This window comes from Oryctolagus cuniculus, chromosome 16 (assembly GCF_964237555.1).
Source record: "Oryctolagus cuniculus chromosome 16, mOryCun1.1, whole genome shotgun sequence".
NCBI classification, from domain to species: domain Eukaryota; kingdom Metazoa; phylum Chordata; class Mammalia; order Lagomorpha; family Leporidae; genus Oryctolagus; species Oryctolagus cuniculus.
This window is the reverse complement of record NC_091447.1, coordinates 28531639-28557888: the sequence shown is the minus strand read 5'-3', so window position 1 is coordinate 28557888 and position 26250 is coordinate 28531639. Positions and strand designations below refer to the sequence as shown.

The following is a 26250-nucleotide window of genomic DNA, read 5'->3' as shown; positions in this document are numbered from 1 at the left end:
TCTTAGTAAGCCTGATGGTGACTCTCCCGTTCAAATGAATATGATCTACTTTTCTTTTTGGTTGACCAATATTTCCTTATAGAAAAAAGGGGTAGCCAGAGAACCATATCAGTATTAATTATTCTAACCCTCCCCAGCCCTTTAGCTTTCTCTACCCACAGATCCGTCATAACTGTACGTTCCTTTTCCCCCAGGATTTCTCTGTCACAGAGTAACTGTTAATGGGGCCCCACTTGGCACACTACGGTGTGCTGGTTTGGGTGATTTGGCATTATAACTTCCCTAAAAAACACTGTCTCCTTGCTGTGGGTTGACTCATCTTACTGTTTCCTCTACTTCCCTTCCCCGTATTTACAAGACATGATCGAAGTAGCCAGGAAGCCTTCCTGGGCAGGCATGTTTTCCAGCTTTGATGGTTGTGAATGTGACAGTGTTAGGCAGAATCCTCCGTTCTGTGCTCCTGCTCAGTGTGGAGTTGATCTTGTTTCCCAAGGCGTGACCTTTCGAGGCCCTTCCCCACTCTCAGTGTTTCTCCATTGCAGCCGTCATTGTCACGTCTTCCTCTGTCAGAGGCACACGGATGACTTACAGGTGATTCCTCTGAAATCTGGTTTAAATCCTCTCTGCTAATGGAAGGAAGCTAAGGCAAAGTCTGTTAAAGCAGAGGGGTGTATATAAGTATTTTGAATGTAGTTGAGGTCTCATTTGAGTTTGGGTAAGTCTGAAGTGTTCAAACACACTTCAAGTTAATTACTGAGAGTGGACTGTGAAGCTCAGCTTAGAATTGGTAGACACCTGCTCGAGGTCCTGGTCTTGAAGCCTTGTTGGTACTTTCCAGTCGACTGCTGGGGAACAAGCAGCTCAGTATGAACCTCAACAAATAAGATTTCCTCCATCTAATCTATGCTTTGTTGTGGAATGCAATTGAGTTTCTAAAGGCATCCATTTTGTAACACAAGAACAACAAAAGTCTAAAATATTAAGAAAATTCAAGATGAACTAGACCAAACACTAGTCTTAAAGATCATTTGAAAAAAAAAATAGTCTCTTAGGTAAATGCTTCAGAAAGCTGTTAACAGTTCTGGGAGGTTCGTGATGTGCATGTGAGCATTAAAGGATCCGAGAAGTCCTGAAATTAGGAAATCTGGTCAGATTCATTTAACTTAGAGTTTCCCAATTTTGTTTGACCTCAAAAACCTGACTTAATGAAGCTTTTCTGAACATTCATTGGAATTTCTCTGAAACATACTTTTGGTTATGTTAAAGTGGTAATTGTCAGCACTTGAGGGGTCAGCCTTGGTATCCAAGAACAGTAGAGAATGAACATACCTATAATTCTGTATTTTTCCTTCTAAGAGCTTTCTCACAGAATAGATAGCCAGCCAAGTTCATGGGACTTCCTTGAACTTATTCCCCTTAGTTCACTACTTCAGTGGCAGAGACAAGGTGTCCGTGGAGGCTACTGTGATGATTTGTAGGAGATTCCACATTTGTCTGTAAGTTGGAATCAAGAAAGAGACTCTTATATCAGTTCATTATTAAATTATTACGTATAGCGTGGGACTTTGTGCAGACATACTATGAAGATATTCTTTCAGAATTCTTTACAAGAGTGCTTAGTTAAATCTTCACCAGTCTCAGTGCTGAAGGAAGCACATTACTCTAGTTAGGGCAAGCCCTGTGGGTCCTCTGTGTCTTTCCCTACAGCCTGCTGGTGGCTGTACTTGAGTCACTGCACTCTGGGCTCATCCTGTGATCCAGTTTTAATGGTATCTCTCCTCTTTCACCAAGAAAAAAAGTCTTAAGCTGCAAGGAGTGCAACATAGTGCCCTTAGAATCCGCCAGCGTTCTTTCCCCTTCACTCAATGTGATCTCCTTTACCCATTGCCTGACCCCGTGTTCCCACTTGATGTTCTTGCTGCTAGCAGATCACATCCTCTTCTGATCTCCAGCGGTGCCCACGTGGGCTAACACGGCCTGAGCATTGATGAACACGATGTTTCACATTGCTGCCTTCCCTTGGAGGAGAAGCTGGTGCAGACTGCATTATGCAGAGACATGCAGTAGCTTTTATGATCTGCGATTCTTATGGGGACATGAAGCAAGGAAGCAGAAATCAGCCAGATGATCAGAGAAATGCATATCAGATGTAGAAGAACTTGTGTGACAAGCTGTGGCTTTCAATGGGGCTCTTCTACCCTCCTGTCTCACTCTAGGAGAAGGCGCTAAGCAGGAAGCCAGCCAGGCTGCCAGGATGCAAAGCGGGTGGTGCAATGCAGTTAGAATGTGCACAGATCAGCTGTCAGTCAGAATCCCAGGACCCACTTTTGACACCAACTAAGACATCTATAGCTGCATCTGGAAACTGTCCTGTCTTTAATATGATATTGCTAGAAGGCTTTCTAGTTTGCTGCTCGCATTTAGTGATTTAATACAAGTGCAACAATGTGAATCCATTCTAATTGCAAAGACATGGGCATTAAGTGATGTAGCTTTAGTGGTTGTTCTCAATCATTAAGGGAATAAGAATGAGAACCTCATCCACAGTGGAGGTCATTTGAACCATCTGGATTCATTCTCCAAGATCAATAAGTTTTGCAAGTAAAGTGCCAGTGGTATGTGTAATTAATTTATATGTCTTAAGGGGCGTATATGTGATGGGGAATAGCATTAGCAGTAACCAGGATCTACATTTCCTCAGATAAGAGCTGAGCTCTAGTATCTGAACATTTTGTTGACTTCATTTTAATGATAGGTTTGTGTATCTTCAAGTCATTCCTTTCATCGTGTTTCTGTAGTTTTATATTTGCATAACAAAAGGCAAATTGAATAGACTTTGTGTTATACTATATATAGTAGTCTGTACTGTAGCTGTTAGTCACATATGGCTATGTAAACTTGAATTCCATAAAATTATGTAATACTGAAAACTTAACTACCCTAATACATTTCAAGTGCCAATAGTCACATGTGACAGTGGTTACCATATTGGATAGCATAGATACGGAACAGTTCCATCAACAAGGAATATTCTATTGAGCTAACTGTACTAATTCTTTAAAATGTTTATGATTTCAAGAACTTTTATCACCCTAGCACATCACACATGCTTGAGACTCGTATATTAACAGTATTTTTGTTTGTTTGCTTCCAGACATTGCCTTGGGACCTGTGGACGGTAAGAATCGCCAAGAAATCTACTTTCATGTTTTTAAGAAATTTTTATATGTACAGTATAAAGTAAAGCCAAGTTGAATATGGGTGTTATCATACATCTTGATCCCTAGAAATTTGGAAAACATATTGCGTTTTGTTTCACTTGTGATAGAAGAGCTGTACATTTATATGATAATGTAGTCCCCTGAAACAGTCATTGGGCCCCTGAAGGTTCTGTGTTACTAGAACCTGGAGATGCTTTTGAAGAAAGGAGTAGGAGTGGCCCAGAGTCTTGGGTAGTGGTGTCAAGAATGTGGCGTTGTGTCTCTTGGCTTCTTCCTGTGGTGACTGGCGGCCAGAGCAGCTGTTGTGAAGGACATGCGCATATGTGGTTGCCGTTAAACAAAATACAAGCAAAGTGTGCGTGAAAAAGTGGAAGCGATGGGTTCCTGTGCCCATGGGATCACTCTTCCCATTGTTATGGTCAGTGGAGCTTGGTTGGCGTTTGAGCATCAGAGCCAGACAGCTCTTAGATTTAAGTCCAGACTACTGCTTAGAATCTTGTCACTTTGAGTAGTATCTACAACTCTTAGAAGCCTCACTTTTTCTCATCTGTAAAATGAGAGTACAAGCAAAACCCATCTCCGAGAATTAACTCAAACAATATCTGTAGAGTGTTTAGCCCAAGGCCTGTTATATACCAATAAGAGGTAGATACTGTCAACCAGTGTTATTTGTTCCACTAACCTGATGTGCCAAGATGAGCACTCCAAAAAAACCCAGAAACAGAGACATGAACAGAGCTCTGTGGTGGCCCAGCTGGTACCCTGAGAGTCCCTTATTCATACCTTGTAGAGCCTCACATTCCTTGGTGGTAGGCTTTTGTTGTAGAAAGGCCCTGGTCAGGAGGTCTTAAGCACCAACTTAAGCTTTATGTTTTGTTATATCTAGTGAGACAACAACAGGAAAGTTTGATAGATCTAGCCATTGGTGGGCCTGGTCTTCTGAAGTGACATTGCTACCTTTTCTCCCCTTAAAGCAAAAAGGATGACTGTCCCCTTCCCTCCTGCAGTAGCGGGTTGGTGCTGTGCTCTTTAGGATTCTTGGATCCCAGAGGATAGCTCCAGAGAAGAGTGACAAATGTTGGTTGCAACCACCAGGGACTAAGTTGTATCTTTTGTACGGAGTTGGTTTTGCTTCTGTGTTTACAAAAAGAGGTAAATGGGTTGATATTCAGGACAGTTGAATTATAACCTGAACTCTGTGTTAATTTTCTTAGAGGTTAAAGAGGCTATGCAATTGTTGTTACTCTGATATTTTGTATCTTAGTTGGAGCTGTAGCACATTTCTAACCCTATCTTGTAAGGGTAATAAGAAGGAATAGGAAACTTGACTACTTCAGAGGACAAACTTACTGGAATGGTAACAATCTCAAGAATGCCAGATGGTGGCTTGCTGCACATAATTGCTCTCAGTTCACAGTCTTTGCAGCTTCCAAGGGGTTTTCTTTGTGTGCAGCAAATGACTTCTATGTTGGGGGAAGAACATTAAGAGAACCCTTCAGGCAGTCAGAATGTTATATCTCATCATTCTCCCTCTAAACATCCTCTTCCCTCAGAGGCAGAACCAAGTTGAGGATGAACTTGTGGGAGAGTTTATAAGTATTCTAAGTATATATCACCTGATTCCATGCAATTTCTTTTCCTTTAGTGTTCTTATTCTCATGTTTTCAGACTTGCTTATTTATTTGAAACTTCCCATCTCAAAATCTGTTAAAGCTACAGAACATTCTAGTTGATGCTACAAAATGATACATCTCACTTTGTGTGTGAATTGTGTCTTTTCCATAGCAGTCATAAGTAATTTTGAAACAAAAATTATCCTATCACAAAGCAAGTTGTAAAATTTAATCCTAAACTCTTAAAATTCACTGCCTTCAGTAGAATGTTGACTTGGGACAGCATGGGATTTTAATGTGCCTGGGAATTATTTCTCTTCTTTTGTTTTATTATTCTCTCTTTTTTTTTATCTATACAGACAAGCACTGATTTGGTACAGCCGGTAGGTAAATATCCAGGAAATGCTGGATTTTATAAAATTTTATATTCATTATGTTATATAGAATGATTTTTTTCCTCCATGGCATTGATAGTCATAGATTTAACCTTGAGCCATTTAATTTTTAACGCTTTCTAGTTTTCTTTAACTTGGTGCTACCCTATTAACAAGTTTGTCTTTCTCATCAAATCTTCTCACGCCTATCTCATCTTATTTTTTTTTCTTTGCTCTTCTGCATACTGTAAAGACTGATTCTTCAAAAAGTCTTTCCTTGTGTAACCTGATCATGGAGGAAAATCCAGAGAGTGGGTTGGCCGAAGAAATTCAAAGATCTCAAAATGATATAGGCGCTTGTACATGGAGCCCTGATGCTAGCACAGACAGTGTCAGCCAGGAAATTACCCCAGGTGCATCTCAAGAGGACTCTGCATCTCTCTCTGGAGCACAGCAGGACATGAGATTATCTACTGCAATGCTCCCTGCTGCTGATTGGCCCACGGTAGCTGAACAGGGTGACCATGACCTGGGCCCAGCCCCTCCAGATGGAAGTGAGCAAGTGTCGCCTGTTCCCACGGCTGGAGTTGCCGCCGCTGCTTGTGTGGAAGTGGAACAGCCACAGGACTTGCTTGATTCAGACGTTCCAGCCGTGGTGACACCTGAGCTATTCAGAGAAAGGCATGAAGATGTCCAGAAGTCAGAGGAAGAAGAAGAGAGACAGAAGCTTGAAGACTCTATGTGGGCAGGTGTGGAGACAAGTCAAAAGGTAGACACTGGAGTTATTGATAACAAGGCACTGGGAGGTGAAGAGGAATTTGAAGAGAAAGCACAAGAAAGTGCAGGAAATGGAAAAGTAGACCTTGAGCCTATACGAAAGCAAGATCAGGAGACCTTGAAAATTAATGGAGTGGAAACTAGGACAGATCCAGGAGTGGGGTGTAAAGAGAGTATAAAAACCAATCAAGATTATTTTGAAGAATCTAGCTTGTTAGAGGAAGGCATGGGAAGAGTAGACATGGTAGAGGAATTTAATGACAGGGACCAAGGGCTACCTGATGAGATTCAAATAGGAATTAACAATGGTGAACTTACAGAGAGCTCTGGAGCTAACCCTTCCAGTCACACAGATGCCTTGAATCTACCTCTTCAGACCAACTCTGAACCTGATATTGAAGATGCCAGCCGTGAGGGATGGGAGTTAGCTAGAAAAGACATAGAGGAAAATTTAATAGATGCTCCCAACCATTCTGTGATATATCACCAAGCACAGGGCAGTGCAGATACTGCAGAAATTCAGTGTGAGACTGTGCCAAATGTTTCTGGAGGTGACAGGGATAAAAATCAGGCAGTTGTTTTAGCAAAAACACTTGAAGTGGAAGTTCAGTCTAGGATTGACCTTAACTTTCTGCTGGGAGCTAATGCAAACAGAAGAGATTTGTGTTCATGTCAGGCAGCAGATTCATTAGTAGAGGGGTCTGATGGTACAGTGACCGGGAATTGTAGTCATTCCATTCACTTGCCAAACATTGTAAAGACAGACTCTTGGGGAACAGATCCAGGTCAAAACTGGCAGCCACGCTTGGATTCAGCAATGAATGACATGGACATATCAGGATTCTCTAGTGTTCCAGATGGCCAAACAAGCGGACTTGCCAGTTGGCCAGATTCTGTTAACCATTGTCCTGTCAGAGATATGGGAGGCTTAGATAATTGCTGGGAACATTTACATATAGTTGAGAGCAAGAGAGGAGTGCAGATGGACTTACTAGCAGGTGCATCTGGGGAACAAGCCATTGCTAGCTGCTCAGCAGAAAGTCAGGAGATAGCTAGACCATTGGTTCTGGGAACCTCCTGGAACACTAGCACTGAGAGTTCTGCTAGCCCCCAAGACAATGACATCAGCAACTCAGATTTATCTGAAGATGAAATTGCTAACCAGAGATATGGATGGTTGTACCAAGAAATAGAGGCTGATAAAGATGAGGTACTTACCCCAATTTGTAGTATAGACTAGCCAAAGACTTCTGTAGGTTCTGTTTTTTCCTAATGTCTCTCACCTTCTTCATTATCCATCACTATCTTCTCCGAGGCCTGAATGTCATGTTCCTCTTGAAACCTGTGCAAACCAAACACAAATAGGTTGACAAAAAAAAAAAAAAAAAAAGTATCCCTGTAGCACAATGAATGTGTTGGGCGTTAAGGAGTATCTATTTTATCATCCCATTTTCTGAATTGATTCTTTGTATTTTCACTTTTATCTTCCAGGCACTAAAAATGTGCCAGGTCAACAGTAGTGCAGATTAATTTACCTTTCCTAAAATGGAAGTTTAGTTTCCAGTAAGAACACATGAGATGTTAGAACCCAGGGCCGTTGAAATTAGAGTGACATAATTTCTGTTCATCAAAATGATGTGTTATAGAAACACTGGAAGAGCTTCCTCCAGATTCTGTCAGTGGCCTGGGGAAAGTTATTGACCCTCTCATGGTTCTTTTCTTGGAATCATCTTCTCATTATTGAAAAAATAGGTTTTGTTTAGCACTGAGCCACATACCAACAACATTAACAGAATTAATCTTTCTTTTTTGTCAGCCTATTTAAAATAATACAGCATGGCCTTTGCATTTCTTAATAACTTTCATGCATAGCAGCCTTGTGTATTATTTTAAAATTTGTTGTCCTCTTTTCTCTCCAACTTGTCTCGTGGATATTTACTGATCCTACAAAACTGATGGGGAAAAAATAACACACTGTGATTTCTATTTCTGTTTAGGCTTCTGGTGGTTCATTTAATGGATTCACCCAGGTAAGGAAGCAAACTTCTACCAAAATCCATCTGCTGGGAATGATGCAGATTTTTTCAGTGGAGTCTCTGTGTCACTGGTATAGCATAAGGATTAAGGATATCAGCACAAAATGTGACCTTACTACTTACAAACAGTAATGGAGACCAAATGGTAGCAGTGTTGTAGGACTGCCATGAATATTATTTGAGATACACACACAGGGCACATAGCCCAGTGCCCTTGCACATACTTAGTGCTGTGTAAATTTAATTAGCTGTTATTAATATTATTGGCTATATATCATGGGCTTCTACCTTCTGCTGATTTTCCTGCTAGAAATTAGAAATGGTCCTGAGCTAAGAAGGCTACTAGTTTCAGTTGTTGAAAAAGTGGAGTTGGGGGGGCAGTGTTCTGATGAATAGGTAAGGCTGTTGCCTGCAGTGCCAACATCCTATATGGGTACTGGTTCAAATCCTGATGGCTCCACTTCCAATCCAGCTTTCTGCTAATGTCCTGGGAAAAGCAGCAGAAGATGGCTTAAGTACTCGGGCCCCAACCACCCATGTGGGACACCTAGAAGAGGCTTCTGGCTCTGGTGTGGCCTAGCCATAGCCATTGAGGCCATCTACAGGGTGAACCAGCAGATGGAAGATTGATCCCTCTCTCTCTCCCCCCACCCCCGCAGCTCTGATTTTCAAATAATAAATAAATTTTTAAAAGGAAAAATAGATTAGATTATCTTGAACTAGTAAGATAGATATTTAGAAAGTATTGAGAGGTTTGTGGGAGCCCCTTCTGAAGCTTTACACAGAGACCACAGGACGCAGTCTCAGCTCTTTACTGGTTTTTCAGAAAGGAGCTTATGGAGACGAGAGAGACCGTACATTAGCTCTCCCCACTAAAGCAGTGTTTCCCTTGGATGTTCGCGAATAAGGAACTACACGAAGGACTTTCCCGTCACTGCCCGTGTTCTAACAGACAGGTCTGAACCGTGAAAGTGACAGGCTACGTGGCTATCAAGACCCTGGTCTCAGCTCTGACAGCCTCTTCAAGGGACACCTTAAGCAGAAATTTCTCTATGATGAGTGCTTCAGCTCAGAATGTCTGACATACCCAGTTTCTAGTATTTCTCATATTTAGAACTCTCTAAAAAATAGATATGTTTATTAGGCTACAGTATATTCATCGACAGAAGTCTCTATTACCAAGCTTTATTATTTCCCCTGTGTTTTCTAGAAAAAAGTGAAACCCACTCACTTAAGTACAGATACACATACGTACAAAGTGCTATGATAATGCATTTCTTGAAAAGTTGGGTCATAAGCATTACTATCCAGGTCTCATTCTCTTCAAGTGTGTGTCTCTGCCAAATTATTAATGCACATCATTTAAATGGTAACAAAATATTGCATTTATTTTAAAACTTCAAACTATCTTACACTCGTACCTGGTTTTCTGTTTCTTAGATATTTTTACTTCTTTAACAGATTCTCTGGCTTTGCTCCAAATGTGTGCATGTGTTTCTTACCATGATTTCTAAAGTGTTATCTATTGACTTATCTCTCTGGAAAGTGAGGACTTGAGGTGTTTCTACCTTCCACCCTCCTTCTGCCTTCCACTTTCTGTTCTTCCTCTGATAAGAGTTCCATCATAGCCATACAACCAACCCATGGTGATACCATTAGGATGTAAATGCTGTTAGCAGCCAAATCATGAAGTTCGCATTTCCTTTCATGCCAGCATTTTGTTTTCCTTCAGATAATAATTGTGAGTCTTGTTTCTTTGTCTGCTAGCTGGTTTGCTTAGGTTTCTAGTTACTTGTCACTAATTCAATCCCATACTTTGTAGCTGTATAGATCTCCTTCCATTTTGTTGAAAATAGTGTATATTCAAGAGTCTTACCTTCTTTAAGAAATCATCTGTCTTTCCCAGACTGCTCCAGTCCAAGGTGGGTATTCTGTGACTATGGTTCACGCCACAGCTGTTAATATGGGATGTCCTGTTATTGCTGCCTTCACCTGTCTCTGTCTCTCCACTGCCCTGTTGTATAGATAGAGCTCTTCTTTTGTGGTTTAATTCCTCATCTGAATAGACTATGTTCTCTAATAGCTTCCTGAGAAAAATGTGCATGGGAGGTACCTATTCATGACCTTATGTATCAGAAAGTGTCTTGATTCTTATATATATAATGGGCTGTTAGTTAGATATTATGATGGAAGTTGTAAATCATTTTCCCTTAGAATTTTCAAAATGATTACTCCACTCAATTCTACCTCCTACTATTGCTATTAAGAAATTGTCTTTTGATTTTTGATCTTTGTGAGAAACCTTCCTCTCTCTCTCTTTCCTCCTTTTTATCTCTTTCTCCCCCCTTCCCTTCATCCTCCTTCTCGTCATTCCTCCCTGAACCTTTGGAGAATCTTCTTTTAATCTCAGAGTTTCTGAAATTTTACTGTGATAGTCTCTAGATCTGATCTGTTTTCGTACGTAGTATTAGTTAGACCTTTTCAGTCTACAAGTGTATGTGTTTTGAATTGGTGGATCTTTTTACAATTTCATGGAAGATTTCTTGGGTTGTCTTTGTTCTCTCATCTATAACATGTATTTTTTTTTTATACACCAGCTTCTTTATCTGCTCTTCTAATTTGTTTTGCTTGCTACTTCATTTTCTCTTTCACTTTTCTCTATACTATTTCTACTTCATTCCTATAATTTTTCAATTTCCAACAGCTTTTTGTGGACTGGGTCTGTTTCTTAATAGTACCCCCCCCCCCTTAGAATGTGAATATAACATCTCCCATTGTATCTCTGTAAGATTAGTAATCATTTTTGAAGTTCCTTTTTTTAAAAAAATGTCTTTCTTCTACTTGCTTTTAAAATTTTTTTCTTTTCTGTTTCCCTTTTGCACTTGAGACTTCTGCAGAATGTCTTGTGATCTTGTTGAATACCTGAAGGTGAGATGCTGGAAAACTGACTGGAAATGTGTACAGGTAGATAGATCTCATTGACTGTGGGTGTTGTGCAGCATTTGCCGGCTCATCTTAGAGTTGCTGAGGTCCCCTTCTTTATTTTTTTTTTTTTTTTTTTTTTTTTTTTTTTTTTTTTTTTTTTTGACAGGCAGAGTGGACAGTGAGAGAGACAGAGAGAGAAAGGTCTTCCTTTTGCCGCTGGTTCACCCTCCAATGGCCGCCGCTGCAGCCGGCGCACCGCGCTGAACCTGGCAGGAGCCAGGAGCCAGGTGCTTTTCCTGGTCTCCCATGGGGTGCAGGGCCCAAGCACCTGGGCCATCCTCCACTGCACTCCCTGGCCATAGCAGAGAGCTGGCCTGGAAGAGGGGCAACCGGGACAGAATCCGGCGCCCCGACCGGGACTAGAACCCGGTGTGCCGGCGCCGCAAGGTGGAGGATTAGCCTATTGAGCCACGGCGCCGGCTCGGTCCCCTTCTTTAGACCTTTTCCCTGCTTGGGTTGATCAAGTGTCTCAGGAAAGACTCCCCAGTCTCTTGTCCGGAGGCCGGAACCTTGGCTACCAAGGTGATGAAAGATGAAGGTTCGTGTAGAGATCCTTTGTTCCTCTAGGGTTTCTCCAGCTTGATCTTTTGGATCAATTTATGTGTTTTGACAAATCTGTTACAGGTGGTTGGTTCACAGATAACCCACAGCAGTCACACTTAGGAGATAGTGTTATTACATTCCCAACATGGAAGAGTTGACATTTGCAGCCCAACTTGGTGTCAATGTCCATGAGAGAAACTGTGGCCCAAAGATGATCCTGAAGCCAGTGCCTCTTGTTCCGTGACCTCACTGTAGTCTCAGAAATGTGTATTTAGAATAATCCTGTGAAAACTTACTTTTGCATTGTTTTGTTTTCATGATTTAAAATAAAAGGAGATTAAAAAAAGCTTTGAACCTATTTATGGACTCAATTGATGGTAGCTCATTTAAATATCTTTTTTTTAGATTTATTTATTTATTTATTTGACAGGTAGAGTTTACAGACAGTGATAGAGACAGAAAGGTCTTCCTTCCATTGGTTCACTCTCCAAATGGCCACTATGGCCAGAGCTGCGCCGAACCAAAGGTAGGAGCCAGGAGTTTCTTCCTGGTCTCCCATGCAGGTGCAGGAGCCCAAACACTTGGGCCATCCTCCACTTCCTTTCCAGGCCACAGCAGAGAGCTGGACTGGAAGAGGAGCAACTGGAACTAGAACCCAGTGCCCATATGGGATGCCAGTGCCACAGGTGGAAGATTAACCTAGTGCACCACGGTACCAGCCCCTTAAATATCCTTTTAAAAAATCAGTTTTCTCCTCAATTTTCAGCCCCAGGACACTTCGTTATTCACAATGCAGACAGACCAGAGTATGATCTGCAACTTGGTAAGTTGATTTTCTGTGTGTTTGGGGGGAGTTGTTAATTATTACTGGATGTTATAATCTGAGTTGATCATTCGAGTTTGTCTGGAGTTTCTTTACCCAGATGGGTTTCTGCAGTTGCCTATTTTTAAAGATATATTAATTAATAGTAATTGTACATGTTCATGGGTACAGTGTGATGTTTCAATACATGGATACTTTGTATACTAATGAAAATGGGCTAATCAGCATTTCCACTTTTTTGATGCTACTTTATGATTGGACTCTTGGAATGTCTTCTATTAGTTCATACAATGTATACTAGGTTATTGTGAATTCTAGTCTCTTCACTTTGCTGTATAACAGTAGAACTTTTTCTTCAATCTCTGATTTTTCTACTAATTATCCAAACTCACTCTATTCCTCCTCCGTCTCTCTTAGCCATTCTGTATTCAGGTTGAATGGAGTGTTTAGGCTTTTCCATGTATAAAGTCAGGTGATCTGCAAAATAGATATTTTGACTTCCTCCTTTCAAATTTTGATACCCTTTATTTCTTTCTCCTCCAAATCTCTCTTGCTGGTACTTCCCATGCTACATGAATAAGACTGGTGAAAGTGGGCATTGTTGTCTTGTTCCATATCTGAGGGGAAATTCTTTCAACTTTTACCCAGTTAGTATGATGCTGGGTGTTGGTTTGTCACATATAGCTATCATGATTTTGAGGTATGTTCCTTGTACATCCAATTTGTTGAGAATTTTCATCATGAAGGATTGTTGAATCTTTCTCTGCATCTGTGGAGATGATTATATGGTTTTTGTTCTTCATTGTGTTGATGTGATTTATTGAGCTTATTGATTTGTGAATGTTGAACCATCCTTGCATCCCTGGGATAAATCCCACTTGATTATGATGTGTGACCCTGTTTTCTAGAAATCAGGAGGGAAAACATCTATAAAATCTTAAATTGATTTTAAATTTGATTCTTTTGATTCATAAGGGCACACTGATCCCAGCAAAACTCCAGATCTCTTAATTTTGGGCCTCATTGGCACACAGTAAGCCTATCAGGGACATGGATCTTTCCATGAGACAACCGATAGGACTGAAATGAAAGTGCCTCAAGTGTTCATGCTTCAAGGCAGATCCCTGCTTTTCATCATCCTTTCATTTTGTGAGTTGTAAATAGAAGAAATTCACAATAGAGTTGAAATTCCTAATTTGATAACAAATGAGAAAAGGGAAAAGCTTGGTTATGGAATGATTGGGAAACTGTTAGTCTTGGTGCTTCGAGGAGAGGCTTTTAAGATCGGTGCTGCAGGGTCACAGGAAACTGCCTAGCAGTAGCAGCAGCTCACCAGTACCGTTGCATGAAGAAAGCTTCAGAGATTTCACTCGTGAGCTTGTCACTGCTGAGCTACTTCTACCTGTGGGGAAATCCAGTGGAAGACAGAGCCTCTGTGGCCTGCGAATAAATGATTAGATGTTTCAGATACAAATGATGCTGGCATTGTGGTGGGCATCTGTGACACGGTGGGTTAAGCCACCACTTGGGATATCCACATCCCAATTTAGAGTGTCTGGTTTGGGTCTTAGGAGGTCTATGTTTCTCATCCAGCTTCCTAATAATTCACCTGGCAGGCAGTGGATGATGGCCCAAATACTTGGCTTCCTATCACACATGTGGGAGACCTGCATGGAGTTGCTGGCTCCTGGCTTCAGCCTGACCCAGCCCTGGTTGTTGCAGACATTTGGGGAATAACCAGTGGATGGAAGATGTGTGTGTGTGTGTGTGTGTGTGTGTGTGTGTGTGTGCTTCCCTCACTGTCACTCTGCCTTTCAAATAAATGAATAACTATTTAAAGTTATGTTGATACCAATAATGAAGCCAAGGAGACTCATCCTTCATGTTCATTGGAAATTCTCAGCCTAAGTGATGGAAGATAAGAGTTTTAATTACCAACCGTGAATGGGTTTTTAGGAAAAATTGAGAAACACTGGGATAAGTAGAAAGGTTATAATTAAACTCATACTTTCTATTTCAATGCAAAAGATGCAGGCCTGGAATCCAGTGACTTTTAAGCTTCTCTGAACATCTCGTAACCCTCCAGAGCTGGATATGGGAGCTTCTGATTTATTAAGGGCTGCCCTCCCCTTCCCTTAACAAATATTCTCTGAAGCAGACATCTTCACCTTCTTTCCACTGCGAAGGTTAGCTTTGTTAACCCAACATGGCAAATGCTGCTGACATGGGCTCTGCACGGTGAGGAGCGGGCAATCACAGTGAACCCTTGTCTCTCACTGGGTTGTGATTATACAAGCCCTTCCAGGAGCAGGAAACCTCCGTGACATTTGGTTCATTGACTGTTCGGAGCGAGATGGTGGTTGATGTTGGTAATTACCGTATGTCTCCCAGCCTGCGTCTCATGGCACCACAGCACATCCCCTGAGTCTAAGTTTAAATGCTTTGTGAATCTGCAAACCTTGCTCAGGGCTCAGTTTCCTCTAAGACGCTTTGCTGTTCTCACTAAATTAGCTCTCCCAGGATTGAAGAAACAAGACTAGAAAGCAAATGCCATAGCGGAATGTGACTAGACTCCCAGTCCCATTCTCCCGACCTGCCTCTTCTTCCTCAACATGATCTGACTTTATCTTACCACAGAGAATACCAGAACGTGTGCTCCAAGTCTGCACTATTGATCTTACTGCAAAGGGAAAATTTCATTTTTGATTCTCAGAGTTGCGCCATGATGACATCCTGCTGTCACCAGTAAACGTAAAGGGTCCAGCTCTTCTCTGTGTGGTGACTGCCGCTCCAGCAAAAGCGGGATCAGTAGAGCATTCCACAGCAGGTGTGGTCTGGTGTCAACCCATCGGCAGGCTCTGTCAAGGAGGCTGTTTGTGAAAGAGGCGGGGCACTCTTCTATTCCTTCAGGACTGTTTCAGCTCTTTTCATGAACAACAGCCCACAGTTTGTCTTTGTTTTTCTCTCTAACTTCATGAAATGTTTGTGATTTTACAAGGGATTCTTACCAGGAACCTCTTTACCTGAGAAGGAACAGAAGGATGACTTCCATTTCTGAATCTGAGTAGCTGCTTGGATGTATGATCAGGTTTCATCCTTACACATTTTTCAGTGCACCTAGGACTTGAGTTAGGTCGCAATGCCGTATCATGCTGTGCAGTGTGATTTTGTGGTATAGTGAAACATGTCACGACTCGTGAGGGCAAAACCCAAGCCTGTGTCGCCTTCATACTATGATATTGTGGCCTTGTCTAACTTGTGCAAGCAAATGCAATTAGACTCATTTAGGAAATCACCCGGATTATGCTTGCCTTACAGAAAACTTCAGCACTTTCTCAGACTTCTAATAAACCCAAACTGCAATGGAGATATTCATTTTAAATTGTTTCTTCATTTTTGCAAATACACAATGCTATATTTGTTTGATGTGTGTTTTAGAATTTCTTTCGGTTTTTTTATCTGGCTTCAGACTTTTCCATAGCACAGATTCGGCTTGCTGGGGAACAACACCTGCTTCTGGATTTCTTGGTTCTTTGTCAAATTACCTCTGTGTATTCCATTGTATGGGTCATTTGATACCACCCTTTCTTGCAAATCGTCTTGCCTTCCCAAACGGTAGGATCATACTCTAAGTGCTCCCAGTATCTGTCTGCCAGTGTGAAAGCTTGTTCCATTATGAAGATAATTCTTTTTGAACAATAAAAGTGTAGTCTTTTCCCATAAAGGACTCCTAAGAGCCTATTAGAGTGAATTTTATCTCATTCTTTCTTAAAAATTGTTTCAAACCAGCTCTTAACGGTTATAAAAGTCCATAAAAATATAAAATCTCTGCACACTTGTCTACCAAAGTGTTCTTTGATTTTATTATGCCCTTTGAAAGAATAGCAGTGTGATCATGGCAGGCATTACAGTGAATGACTTGGTGGGAGCATAAGCCAAATATTTTGTTTATTTTTCCAGCACCAAGCTACTCATTACTCATTTCCTATTAACTCAGCACAGTTTTCCTATCCCTTCTCTAGGGAACTTATGTGCATTGACTTAGGTGAATATACAGGAAAAGCAGAGGTGGCAGTGGTGGCTTATTGGGAGAGTGTGGTGGAAGCTACTGATTTCCCCCAATCAAAGTATTCACTGGAGAACTCTACCCTCCAATGTCCATTTGCTTAGTGAAGTAATCTTATTAAAATATGCTTATGCATATTAATAAGAATTATAAAAGAATATTTTAGTAGCTGTGGGGATGTATGCATCAGCTGTGGTGTTTCTAAGGGCCTATTATTGTTTTATGTTGATAATTTTAAGACTAAATTGGTCTTTCCCTAAGGGATGTCAAAGGCCTGACTCAGCATGTAATTGGAATTAGGATGAAATCTATGTATAGACGTCACAATGGGACAGAAACACCTTACCCTACCACACAATTAAAACTGTCTAATTGACACCATGAGAATTCTTCCCTGTGGTTCTTTAAATAATTATTTTATTATATGAAATACACTGATTGATAAGGATTTTGTTGGTGGGAAAGAAAGAATAAGGAACCAAACGAGACTTTACAACAAGGCGGCAAAGTATCGGTGAATGTGGCAGTCAGGTGGCTGGGCCTGCTCTTCCCAGTCTTGGAAATTGGATGCATTTTAGTCTGAATATTGGGATGATCCCTGGATTTTTTTGGAGCAATGCCGTGAACTGTGTGACCTCGATCTCTCTGTCCCTCTCCCTCTCCCTCTCCCCGTCTCCCCGTCTCCCCGTCTCCCCCTCTCCCCCTCTCCCCCTCTCCTCCTCTCCCCCTCTCTCCCTCTCCCCCTCTCCCCCTCTTCCCCTCTCCCCCTCTCCCCCTCTCTCCCTCTCCCTCCCTGCCTCCATCCCTTCCTCTCTCTCTCTCTCTCTCTCTCTCTCTCAATGCCAAAGGAAATGACAGTTTTTGAAGATTGTAAAAGGAAGCTTAACAATATCTATTCATAGGATTTGCAGTTCTGTAAAGGTTCATGGTGCCAGATGGGGAGACTTTTCCCAGCAGATCCAATGAAGCAGGTTCTCTATGGGATGAGCAAGAGAATCTTAATTGTCCAGTGTTTTGGAATGTTACCTATTTACATGTTGATTTTTTTCCTCTAACCACTAAACCAAATAATGAAGGCTGAATCTGAGCAGGCTGCACCCACAGAGCCGAAAGCAGAGGAGGCCCCTGCTGCTGCCACACCTGCTGTCGGACTGGACCTGGGACTGGATGCTCGGGCCGAGGAGCCAGTGGAGGAGGCAGCGGTGAGCGCGACCTCCCTCCCTCTGCACCTGCCTCCCTGCCGCCGCTGTGCTTATCTCATGACCTCACACATCATCTCTCATCCATGCTTCCTTCCCTTGTGCTACACAGGCTGCCCATTGGTCACGGCTCCCCAAGTTCAATACCCTTCATACCTTTGATAGTGGAACTCTATTTCACTTCACTTTTCAGAATACATGCTATGGAGAGAACTGATTATGATCTAGAGAGTACTCCCAGGTATCCTAGATGTAGCTATCTATGAAGAATGCCTTCATTTTTTTTAATGCTGTCTCATTCATAGTAGATAGCTTTTGTAGAACTTGCTGGTAATCAGAACTGTTAATAACATGTTCTACCTGTGATGGCTGCAGATGTACCTTGAGCTAGGGACCTACTTGAGTGTGATAAACAGGACAATAATTTGTTGGTTGTGTCTAGATAGTGATTACTTACAATGTTAATTTTATAGCATTGGTTAAAGTCCAATGAAGGATTGAAATCCTGTGTTACAAATCTGTGAGTCTCTAAGGATTCCTATATGTGCAGCAGTTTTTTCAAAATCAAGTTCAGTGCTGGCTGTTTTTTTTTTTTTTTAATTGATTTATTTGAAAGGCAGAGTTACAGAGAGAGTGGGAAAGACAGACAGAGATCTTCCATCCACTGTGGTGGTGCAGGCTGAACCCAGGAGAGAGGAGCTTCTTCCACATCTCCCATGTGAATGCAGGGGCCCAAGCACTTGGGCCATCTTTCACTGCCTTCCCAGGTGCATTAGCAGGGAGCTGGATCAGAAGTGGAGCAGCTGGGACTCGAACTGGAGCTTGTACGGGATGCCGGCACTGCAGATGGTGGCTTAACCCACTGCGCCACAGTGCCAGCCCCAAGTGCTGATTCTTTTTTTTTTTTTTTTTTTTTTTGCTTTTAAAACTTTATTGAGACCCCTCCCATCTGCCGGCCCCACCCCGAGGCCCAAATGGGCAGGCAGGGCCGAAGCAAGGGGGTGGGAGGGAAATGAGTGGCATAGGGAGGGTGAGGGGTGAGCGAGCAGAGTCAGCAGGGGGTGGAAGGGAGAAGTAGCCAGGAACCTATACAAGCCACTCTCCGCTTCCATCCTAAGCTTGTAGCTCTGTACATTGAGGAAGCTCCACTCGCAGAGGTGCTGGGTTCCATTCCCACCGCCTGGCCCAAGCTTTCGGATTCTAAACGGAAGCACCTGTGTGGGGCTTAGGGCTGGGATTGCTGATCCACCCACCCCAGGACGCGGGGAAAACACCTTCCGGATTGCTACGCCCCCCGCAGCGCGACAGACCCCTGCCCAACAAGTGCTGATTCTTAATGAGAGACCTTTGTGCTAGGATGAAGACCTATCTGTTTGCCTGGGAACCAACTCTTAACCTGATCCATGCAGCCATATAAAGTTATGATATGATTATTGTTTTTAGCCCTTGCTTATACTCCTGTGGAACTGTGGTTTCCTGCTTTTATTTAACCTATTTTTTATTTATAGAAGGTGAACAAATCCCATGTATTTCATATTTACAGATTTAGGAGCATGATGATACTTCCCACCCTGTCCTCCCTCCCACCCATGTGCCCACTGTCCCTCATCCTTCCTTTCTTATTCCTTTAATTTTCACAATGATATACTTTCAATTTATTTTATAATCATAAGAATAACCCTCCACTAAGAAAAGGATTCAACAAAAAGTAAGAAGAAAAAATAAAAACACTGTTTCACGATAGTAGCGACAAGAGCTATAAACGATAATCAAGTCTCACAATGTCAGTTTTGCTAATAAACATTACAATTTTTGTTCTTCCTACTTTTACTTGTTGAATATTATAGTTGATAGTGAATTAAGCCTGTGATTATAGTGTAAATTGAAATTTTGTCTTTATAAAAATTAAAGAAAAATAAAAGCAAGGAGAGGGAGACTTAGGGTGGGAGGGGAGGGAGGAAATTATAGTTATCTTCTTGGAACTATACCTATGAAATCTGTTGTCTTATATTAATAAAAATTTTTTAAAATGCTATATGACAAACTACAATGAGCACTAATAGGCATCAAACTTAATTGGATAGTGTACCACCCACGAAAGCATAGAGTTCAAACTATCCAGCAAGTAAAAAAATAGTTTATTTATGTAATTCAGTGACTATCACCCAAGAATTTCAATCAGGGTACCATTTACTATAGCTTTCTCAGAGTCTGCACAAACAGGAAACCCAGTTTCCCTATTACCAAAAATAACAGGGTCTGTGTTAGATACTTAAGAGAAATGAAAATTATGTTTCATGCCATTGGTGCATTTGGTCATTTTAATGAGAACTGGGTAGGTCATCTGTCAAATCAACCACTTAACTAATAGAGAAAAAAGCAATAGGGCAGGATAGTAGTTGAAAATACTAAATAAGGATGATAATGAAGAAGTGTTACATTCTCCATTAAAAGAAGTCTTACACTGAATATAAGCAATGTGTTCAGTTGGATCAAATCTCTTAGAAGCACTGCTTGGATTGACTTTAGGCCTGAGAGTGTCATGTCCAGGGTTTTTCTTCTTAGCTGTCACTCCCAGACTGACTGGTGATCTCCATGGATGGGTGCAGACGCAGCATTTTCATTTGGTGTTCATTTGTGACCCATCTACCCATCTTAGCTTGTCAGATTATTTAAACAACAAAGGAAGAGGAAATATAGTTGAATTTTTCCCTATTCTTACAATTTAGAGAATTAATTTTAAAGAAGATATGACCAGTGCCAAAGAGATAGATATTGATGTAGGTTTTGAGAGAAGTTGCTTCAGTTCCAAAAAATTTTCATCACATCCCTGTTTTTGAATAGCAGCGCCTATTTTATTTTATCCAGTACTTGTAAACGACATTGGTTCCTTGTTGTCAGATCAGGCATAATGCCACAGCGGCCATGCTGTTGAGCAAGGGCAGCACTCGATGTTGTGTGATAGACTGGCAATGTGCAGTAGACAAGCAAGTGTGCTAAATACAGGCTTGAATGTTAATCCTCTGTCACCGCTTCTCAGACCCCTCACACGCATCCTCCTTGTAACCCACTTAACTGCGTGGCTCTTGGCTTCTTACAGAATTGCAGTTCATTGGCTTTCCAGAGAACATTAGAACAATTGCTGAGGACCTACGGGACCTAACGTATACAGGGCAAATAGCCCTTACCCAAATTCTTGAGACCGTAGATGTTTGTGGTTTTTGGCTTTTTGTGGATTTTAGAATATTTGCATGTATTTAATGAACTATCTGGAGGGCTTGACCCACATTTAAACATAAACTTCAGTCTTGGTTTCATACATATCTTAGACATGTAGCCTGAAGATTTTATACAGTGTTAATGTATCTGCATTTTGACTATAACGTGTTCCATGAGGTCAGAGTGGAATTTTCTACTTGTGAGCACTTCAGATTTTGGATTTTTAGATTAGGGATGCCCAACCTATATATGATTTGTAATCTTTGTTTTTAATTCAGGTGGTATTACAAATATTTAACACACTATGGCACAAGCTGATGTCTTCCGTCACTAAAGCCAGCTTCCCTCACATTGAATAGAGAGATAATTGGAAGAATGCTTCATCCTGAAAGTATTTTTTTCTCCTAAAGCTTAGAGGTGAACTTTAGAGAATCACAAGTTTCAAGTCCTTGTGAAATACTAAGGCAATTTAGAGAGTCTTCCGAAGGATTCAGACACCTCCTGGGAGCCACAGGTGATGCTGGAACAGCAGGTTCGGTGCTCACAGCGTGAGGCTCCCTCTCTAAAGAGAAAGCATCCATCAGTTTCATTTCTCCATATGGACAGAAAAAGAATAGTACGGGTGTTCGGCAAGCAGGGGCAGCTGGCAGCAGCTCAGTCGGCCTAGTGCCCGTCAAGAGAGGCCCCCGTCCACGTTTGGTAAAGGACGGCCTCGGAAGACATCAGTCTCCCCTGCCTTCCCTCCTACTTAGAACACGTTGCACAGAGCACATTTTTGTTTCCTACAGTAGTTTATAGCTTTCTCCCTCTGATCATAATAACCTAATGTATTCAAAGGGTTATTTCTTCTAAGCAAAGGCCTCTTCTCTTGCTGGGTGTGTGGTATTCAGCCGTGAAGGCACAAACACCCATGTTCTGGCCCCAGCATTAATTAACAGACGGGCTGTGGTTGTCATCAGTCAGGACGGGGTTGACGTGACCTTTTGAGGAACTCCTTTCTGCAGCCGAAATGTCACCAGGCCATTATTAGTTCAGCTCTTGACAGAATGCATTGCATTGGAGGAAAAGTCTGTGGTGGTTTTCTTTAAAAAAAAAAAAAAAAAAAAAAGTAAAATAGAAAGAGGCAAGTGTAATTTCAAAAGCAGGACAAAGAGACCTGAGACTTTCAAGAAAAGCTTAATTCTTACATTTCTGTTTGTTATTCTGTTCCCCACATATTAATATTACTGTTAGTTATTTCCCCTACAGCATTAAATTTCTTCACTACATCTGCAGGATACATTTTTTTAAAAAAGATTTTGTTTATTTATTTGAGAGAGAGTTACAGACAGTGAGAGGGAGATACAGAGAGAGAGAGGTCTTCCATCCACCGGTTCACTCCCCAAATGGCTGCAAAGGCCGGAGCTGAGCCGATCTGAAGCCAGGAGTCAGGGTCTTCCTCCAGGTCTCCCACACAAGTGCAGGGGCCCAAGCACTTGGGCCATCTTCTACTGCTTTTCCAGGCCACAGCAGAGAGCTGGATTGGAAGAGGAGCAGCCAGGACTAGAACTGGCATCCATGTGGGATGCTGGCACCACAGGTGGAGGATTAACCTACTGTGCCACAGCGCCAGCCTCAGGATGCATTTTAGAAACCCATACCTCTCCTTTTCCAGATGTTTGTATGTTAGGTAGCTCATGAAAGTTCCCTTTAGGGAAAAAATGGTTTCAATATTTGTTTCAGTTTATATATCAGATAATTAGGTTAAAGAGCAGATAAAGATGTATATAGATACAGTTCACAATGTATTATGTGGATATGGTTCATCATTTACCATGCATGCCATTTCTTTATAGAAAATAACACTATCTACATTTATCCTCTTTTCCTACAGAGATGCTCCTTCTATTGCTCAAAACTTCTGTCAGTTCCTGTACGTTTTGCCCAAATGATAGGATGTAGACAATGCCCCCTTCTGCCTTCTGTTTTAGAAGAGAGTAAGTGCTCTCAGTACACTGGGCGTTGGCAGAGCTCCAAAAGCAAATAAGTGAAGAGAAGACGGAGGTCAAGATGCTTTGGGAATTGCTAGATGAGCCTGGAAGAGCAAACATTTCTGATCCATTATTTGGGAGACTACTTTGGCTTTGCTGTTACATACACACACACACACACACACACACACACACACACACACATATATATGTTTATATATTATTTAATTTCATCAAACTTTGTTGACATGTCAAGACCAATTACACCCACAGTATATACTTGTACATATCAGAACTTCCCGACTGTAGTCTCTCAGTGTCATCTTGCTAGGAGTGTTTCTGTCTGCTTGAATAAGTGCTTCTTTCACTCGGATGACAGAGATGTCACCATCTCTGTAGGTATCAAGGTGTGTTCTGGGCCTGGGGATGTAGTGATGTAGTAAATAGATAAGGCTCCGGCTTCATAATTCCTGGCGGGAGGATGAGGTTGACACTGAAGAGTGATCAGGCAGTCATGTGCGTGGGAAATGGCAGAGTAGGCGTGAGAACTCAGGTTTCCACTCTCCCTCGAGATGTGATCTCCCAGACTGTCAGAGGGAGATGCTGAAGACCAGAGGAAATCAGAAGCTTGATTTATTGTTTGGCCTTCATCAAGGTAGAATAATTTCCCAGCTCTAAGTGTTCACATTAAAAGCATGCTCTCAATTAACATTTCAAGAAGCATATGCATATACACAGTTATATATACATACATATACATATGTAAATATAAATATAAATATGTATGTAAAATGGCAGCCTTGGAGGAGGGAGTACATTTTTACCTTTATTAGGAAAAAGCTTACATACATGATTAATTTGTGAGCTCAACTGTGTTCCCAGTAGCAACTAATAACATCTTCAGTGCCCATCAGCCCAAACATGTGACCTGATTTTCTCTTGTTCCATGGTATCTAATATGTGCCCAACAAATTTTGATCCATTGATTTGTTGAGTGATTGACACCATAGACAAGGTGTTCTGAAAGGGTCTATAACTTGATGTTCTAAGATCCAGATATTTATATGGGCCTTTTCTTTCGCTTTCTGCCATTCAGATACTGTGGATTTTGTCACGTAGGAAAAGCAAGCCACTTACTACCATCAAAAGCTGTGCAAGTTTTTCATTCTGCTCTGCACTAGCTCTGTGACATCCAAGCCCCAGTCCCTCCAGGCTGAAATGGAGAAAATAGTAATTTCTTTAAAAACTCCTATGAGGGCTTAGAAATGGTTCACGTCATTAGTTTCAGCATCTGGCACAGAGAGATACCCAGTCAACAATGGTTTGATGAGACCATGATGAGCATCATCATGGAAGCCTAGAGGTCGATGAGCACAGCGGGTGAAATACATTCTTCTAGAGAGGAGAGGGTGGAAATTGGGAAAGGCAGTCACCCCCTCTTTCATCGTTGCCTCAAGTCAGAAATGGTGAGGATCTCGACTTCTGCTATGTCTCCATCAGCATAAAGTTCCTCTTGGCTCCTAACCAAGCTCTGTTTCATCAAAATTCTTTGTCCATTCCGAGAAGCCTTTCTGCCTTCTAGGCACCTTCCTGCTGGTTCCAGTACTGGGGAGTTCCCTCTGCCCCTCCTTGCCAGGGAGATAGGAAGAGTCAGAGAAATGCAGGGCCCTTTCAGCTGTCTTTCCTCAAGGTGTTTGGAGAAGGAGAAACAAAGTCCGATGATCTCCAGATACATCCAAAGTTGATGCAAGTGATTGAGCCCAAATCCTTCTTTCTACCATTGCATTAAGTCAAAGGGAAGAGATGAATTTAGCCAAGAAGAAAATACAGGTAGCAAGATAGGAATCCACTCCCCACCCCTCACTGTCGCTCCCCCTCTTCGTGGAGGAACGACACAGGACCCTGCGCTGTTCTTTCGTCTGCTCGGCCCTCCCCGGGTTTGCTGCTGGTTCTTCCCGGGTTGGCTACTGTCCCTTCCACCTCCGTGGAAGGGCAGTTCCCCCTGGCCACATTCCCCACTTCCGCAGGGGAGCGGCACACCATCGGCCGGCTTTCTCGGGGGCTGCACAGGTGTTCCCTCAGATGTTCCCCATAGATGTTCCTGGTGCATGCCGTCTCTCTCCTCCTTTATAGTCCTCCTCCGCCAATCCTAACTCGGCTGCCCACACGCCGAGTACGCTGCTCTCCAATCAGGAGCAAGTCCTACAGTTTATTGGTTGAACTGGAGGCAGCTGTGCGGAAGCTGTTTACTTCTCTCCCAGCGCCATATTGTGGGAGAGCAGATGCATAGAATAAGTCTTAATTCCAGTAACTCAGTCCAGTCCGGGCTGCTCCCCACACCTCACAAACCAGGTTGACCTGCGTTTGTCAGTTACCATCTCTGGAATATGGGGCTGTTGCTATCTGATATGTGACTGACAGTAAAGACCCATCAACCCCTTACTGACTGCTAAGTAGCAGCACACACAAACTGTCTCACCTGTCTTTCGGAGTCTAATATTCCATAGCCCCTTCTCCAATAGGACAACTAACCAGGATTAGCCTTTTCTCACCAGCGGTGCCATGAACTACTCAAAGGCTGGCAAGTCAGAGATTAGCAGAGGGGTCTTCCAAGTGTGGCTATCAGCTGCCTCCCCCATTCAAGTTTCAGGCCCCACACTAGTATCTGGTTGGGTCTCAGTAGCGAAAGAGATGTCTGTGCTTCGGAGGCCAGGGTTGGGAGTTTTGCCAACAGAATGTGATGTCTTTCAGGTGGTATCGAGACCGTCATTTCTGGTCTAGTCTCTGGCAGCCCTACCTTTACCTTCTGCCAACATGGGCCTGGCCCACTTACAAGAAGGCAGTTTAAGCAGTGGCAGCAATTGCTTTACATATCATTCATAGACGGTGTAACCAGGCAAGATAAAATGTTTACCTTGCGCTGTGAAGGTGTTTTCCTTAACCAACCTCTCTAACAAACTACTGGCCACCCCACTGGAGCTGTTCACTGTGCCTACTCCAGAAACTGGGCCATGCTTATCTCTCCGTCTCTGAGAGAGCACAACACACTATTTACCTTCGCTTTACAAGATCAGTCTACTTTTTCTATCCCCATCTCCCATACATGCCTCTTACAGAGAAACCAATAACTGAAATTTCACATGCTGGTATGTATCATTATTCAATTTCTTATGTGACCTTAAAGGCCAAATTAACCAAAAATTCATTAACTTTGGCATCTCTACAGGAGACTTTCATTTTTAAAGAAGTTGCAGAGCTAATTTAAACAGATGTTGCTATAGCAACGCTGCTGCCGGCGGCTGGCTTGAGCGAGGGGCCCAGCTGCCCAGGGTTTGTGATGGGACTGCAGGCAATACTCAGAGAGCAGATTGAAAACCAGGATGGAGATGAAGGTCAGGGGAAACCCCTAATAATTCCTTCAGTA

The 26250-nt window shown here is 42.1% G+C and overlaps 1 protein-coding gene across 9 annotated transcripts in view; it reads left to right on the top strand.

Moving 5' to 3' along the window:
- AMPH (amphiphysin) overlaps nt 1–26250 on the top strand; it is a 225320-nt gene that overhangs the window by 177119 nt on the left and 21951 nt on the right. For 3 of the 9 annotated variants that reach the window (XM_051853303.2, XM_051853302.2, XM_070059746.1), the window contains 5 exons: nt 3155–3178; nt 5194–5217; nt 7983–8015; nt 12316–12372; nt 17515–17640. In XM_051853303.2, the coding sequence (XP_051709263.2) occupies nt 3155–3178; nt 5194–5217; nt 7983–8015; nt 12316–12372; nt 17515–17640 (264 nt within the window). Of the gene's footprint in view, nt 1–3154; nt 3179–5193; nt 5218–5461; nt 5978–7982; nt 8016–12315; nt 12374–15426; nt 15456–17514; nt 17641–26250 lie in introns of those variants that run through there. The other 6 variants (XM_070059744.1, XM_070059743.1, XM_051853305.2 and 3 more) reach the window with 4 other exon arrangements.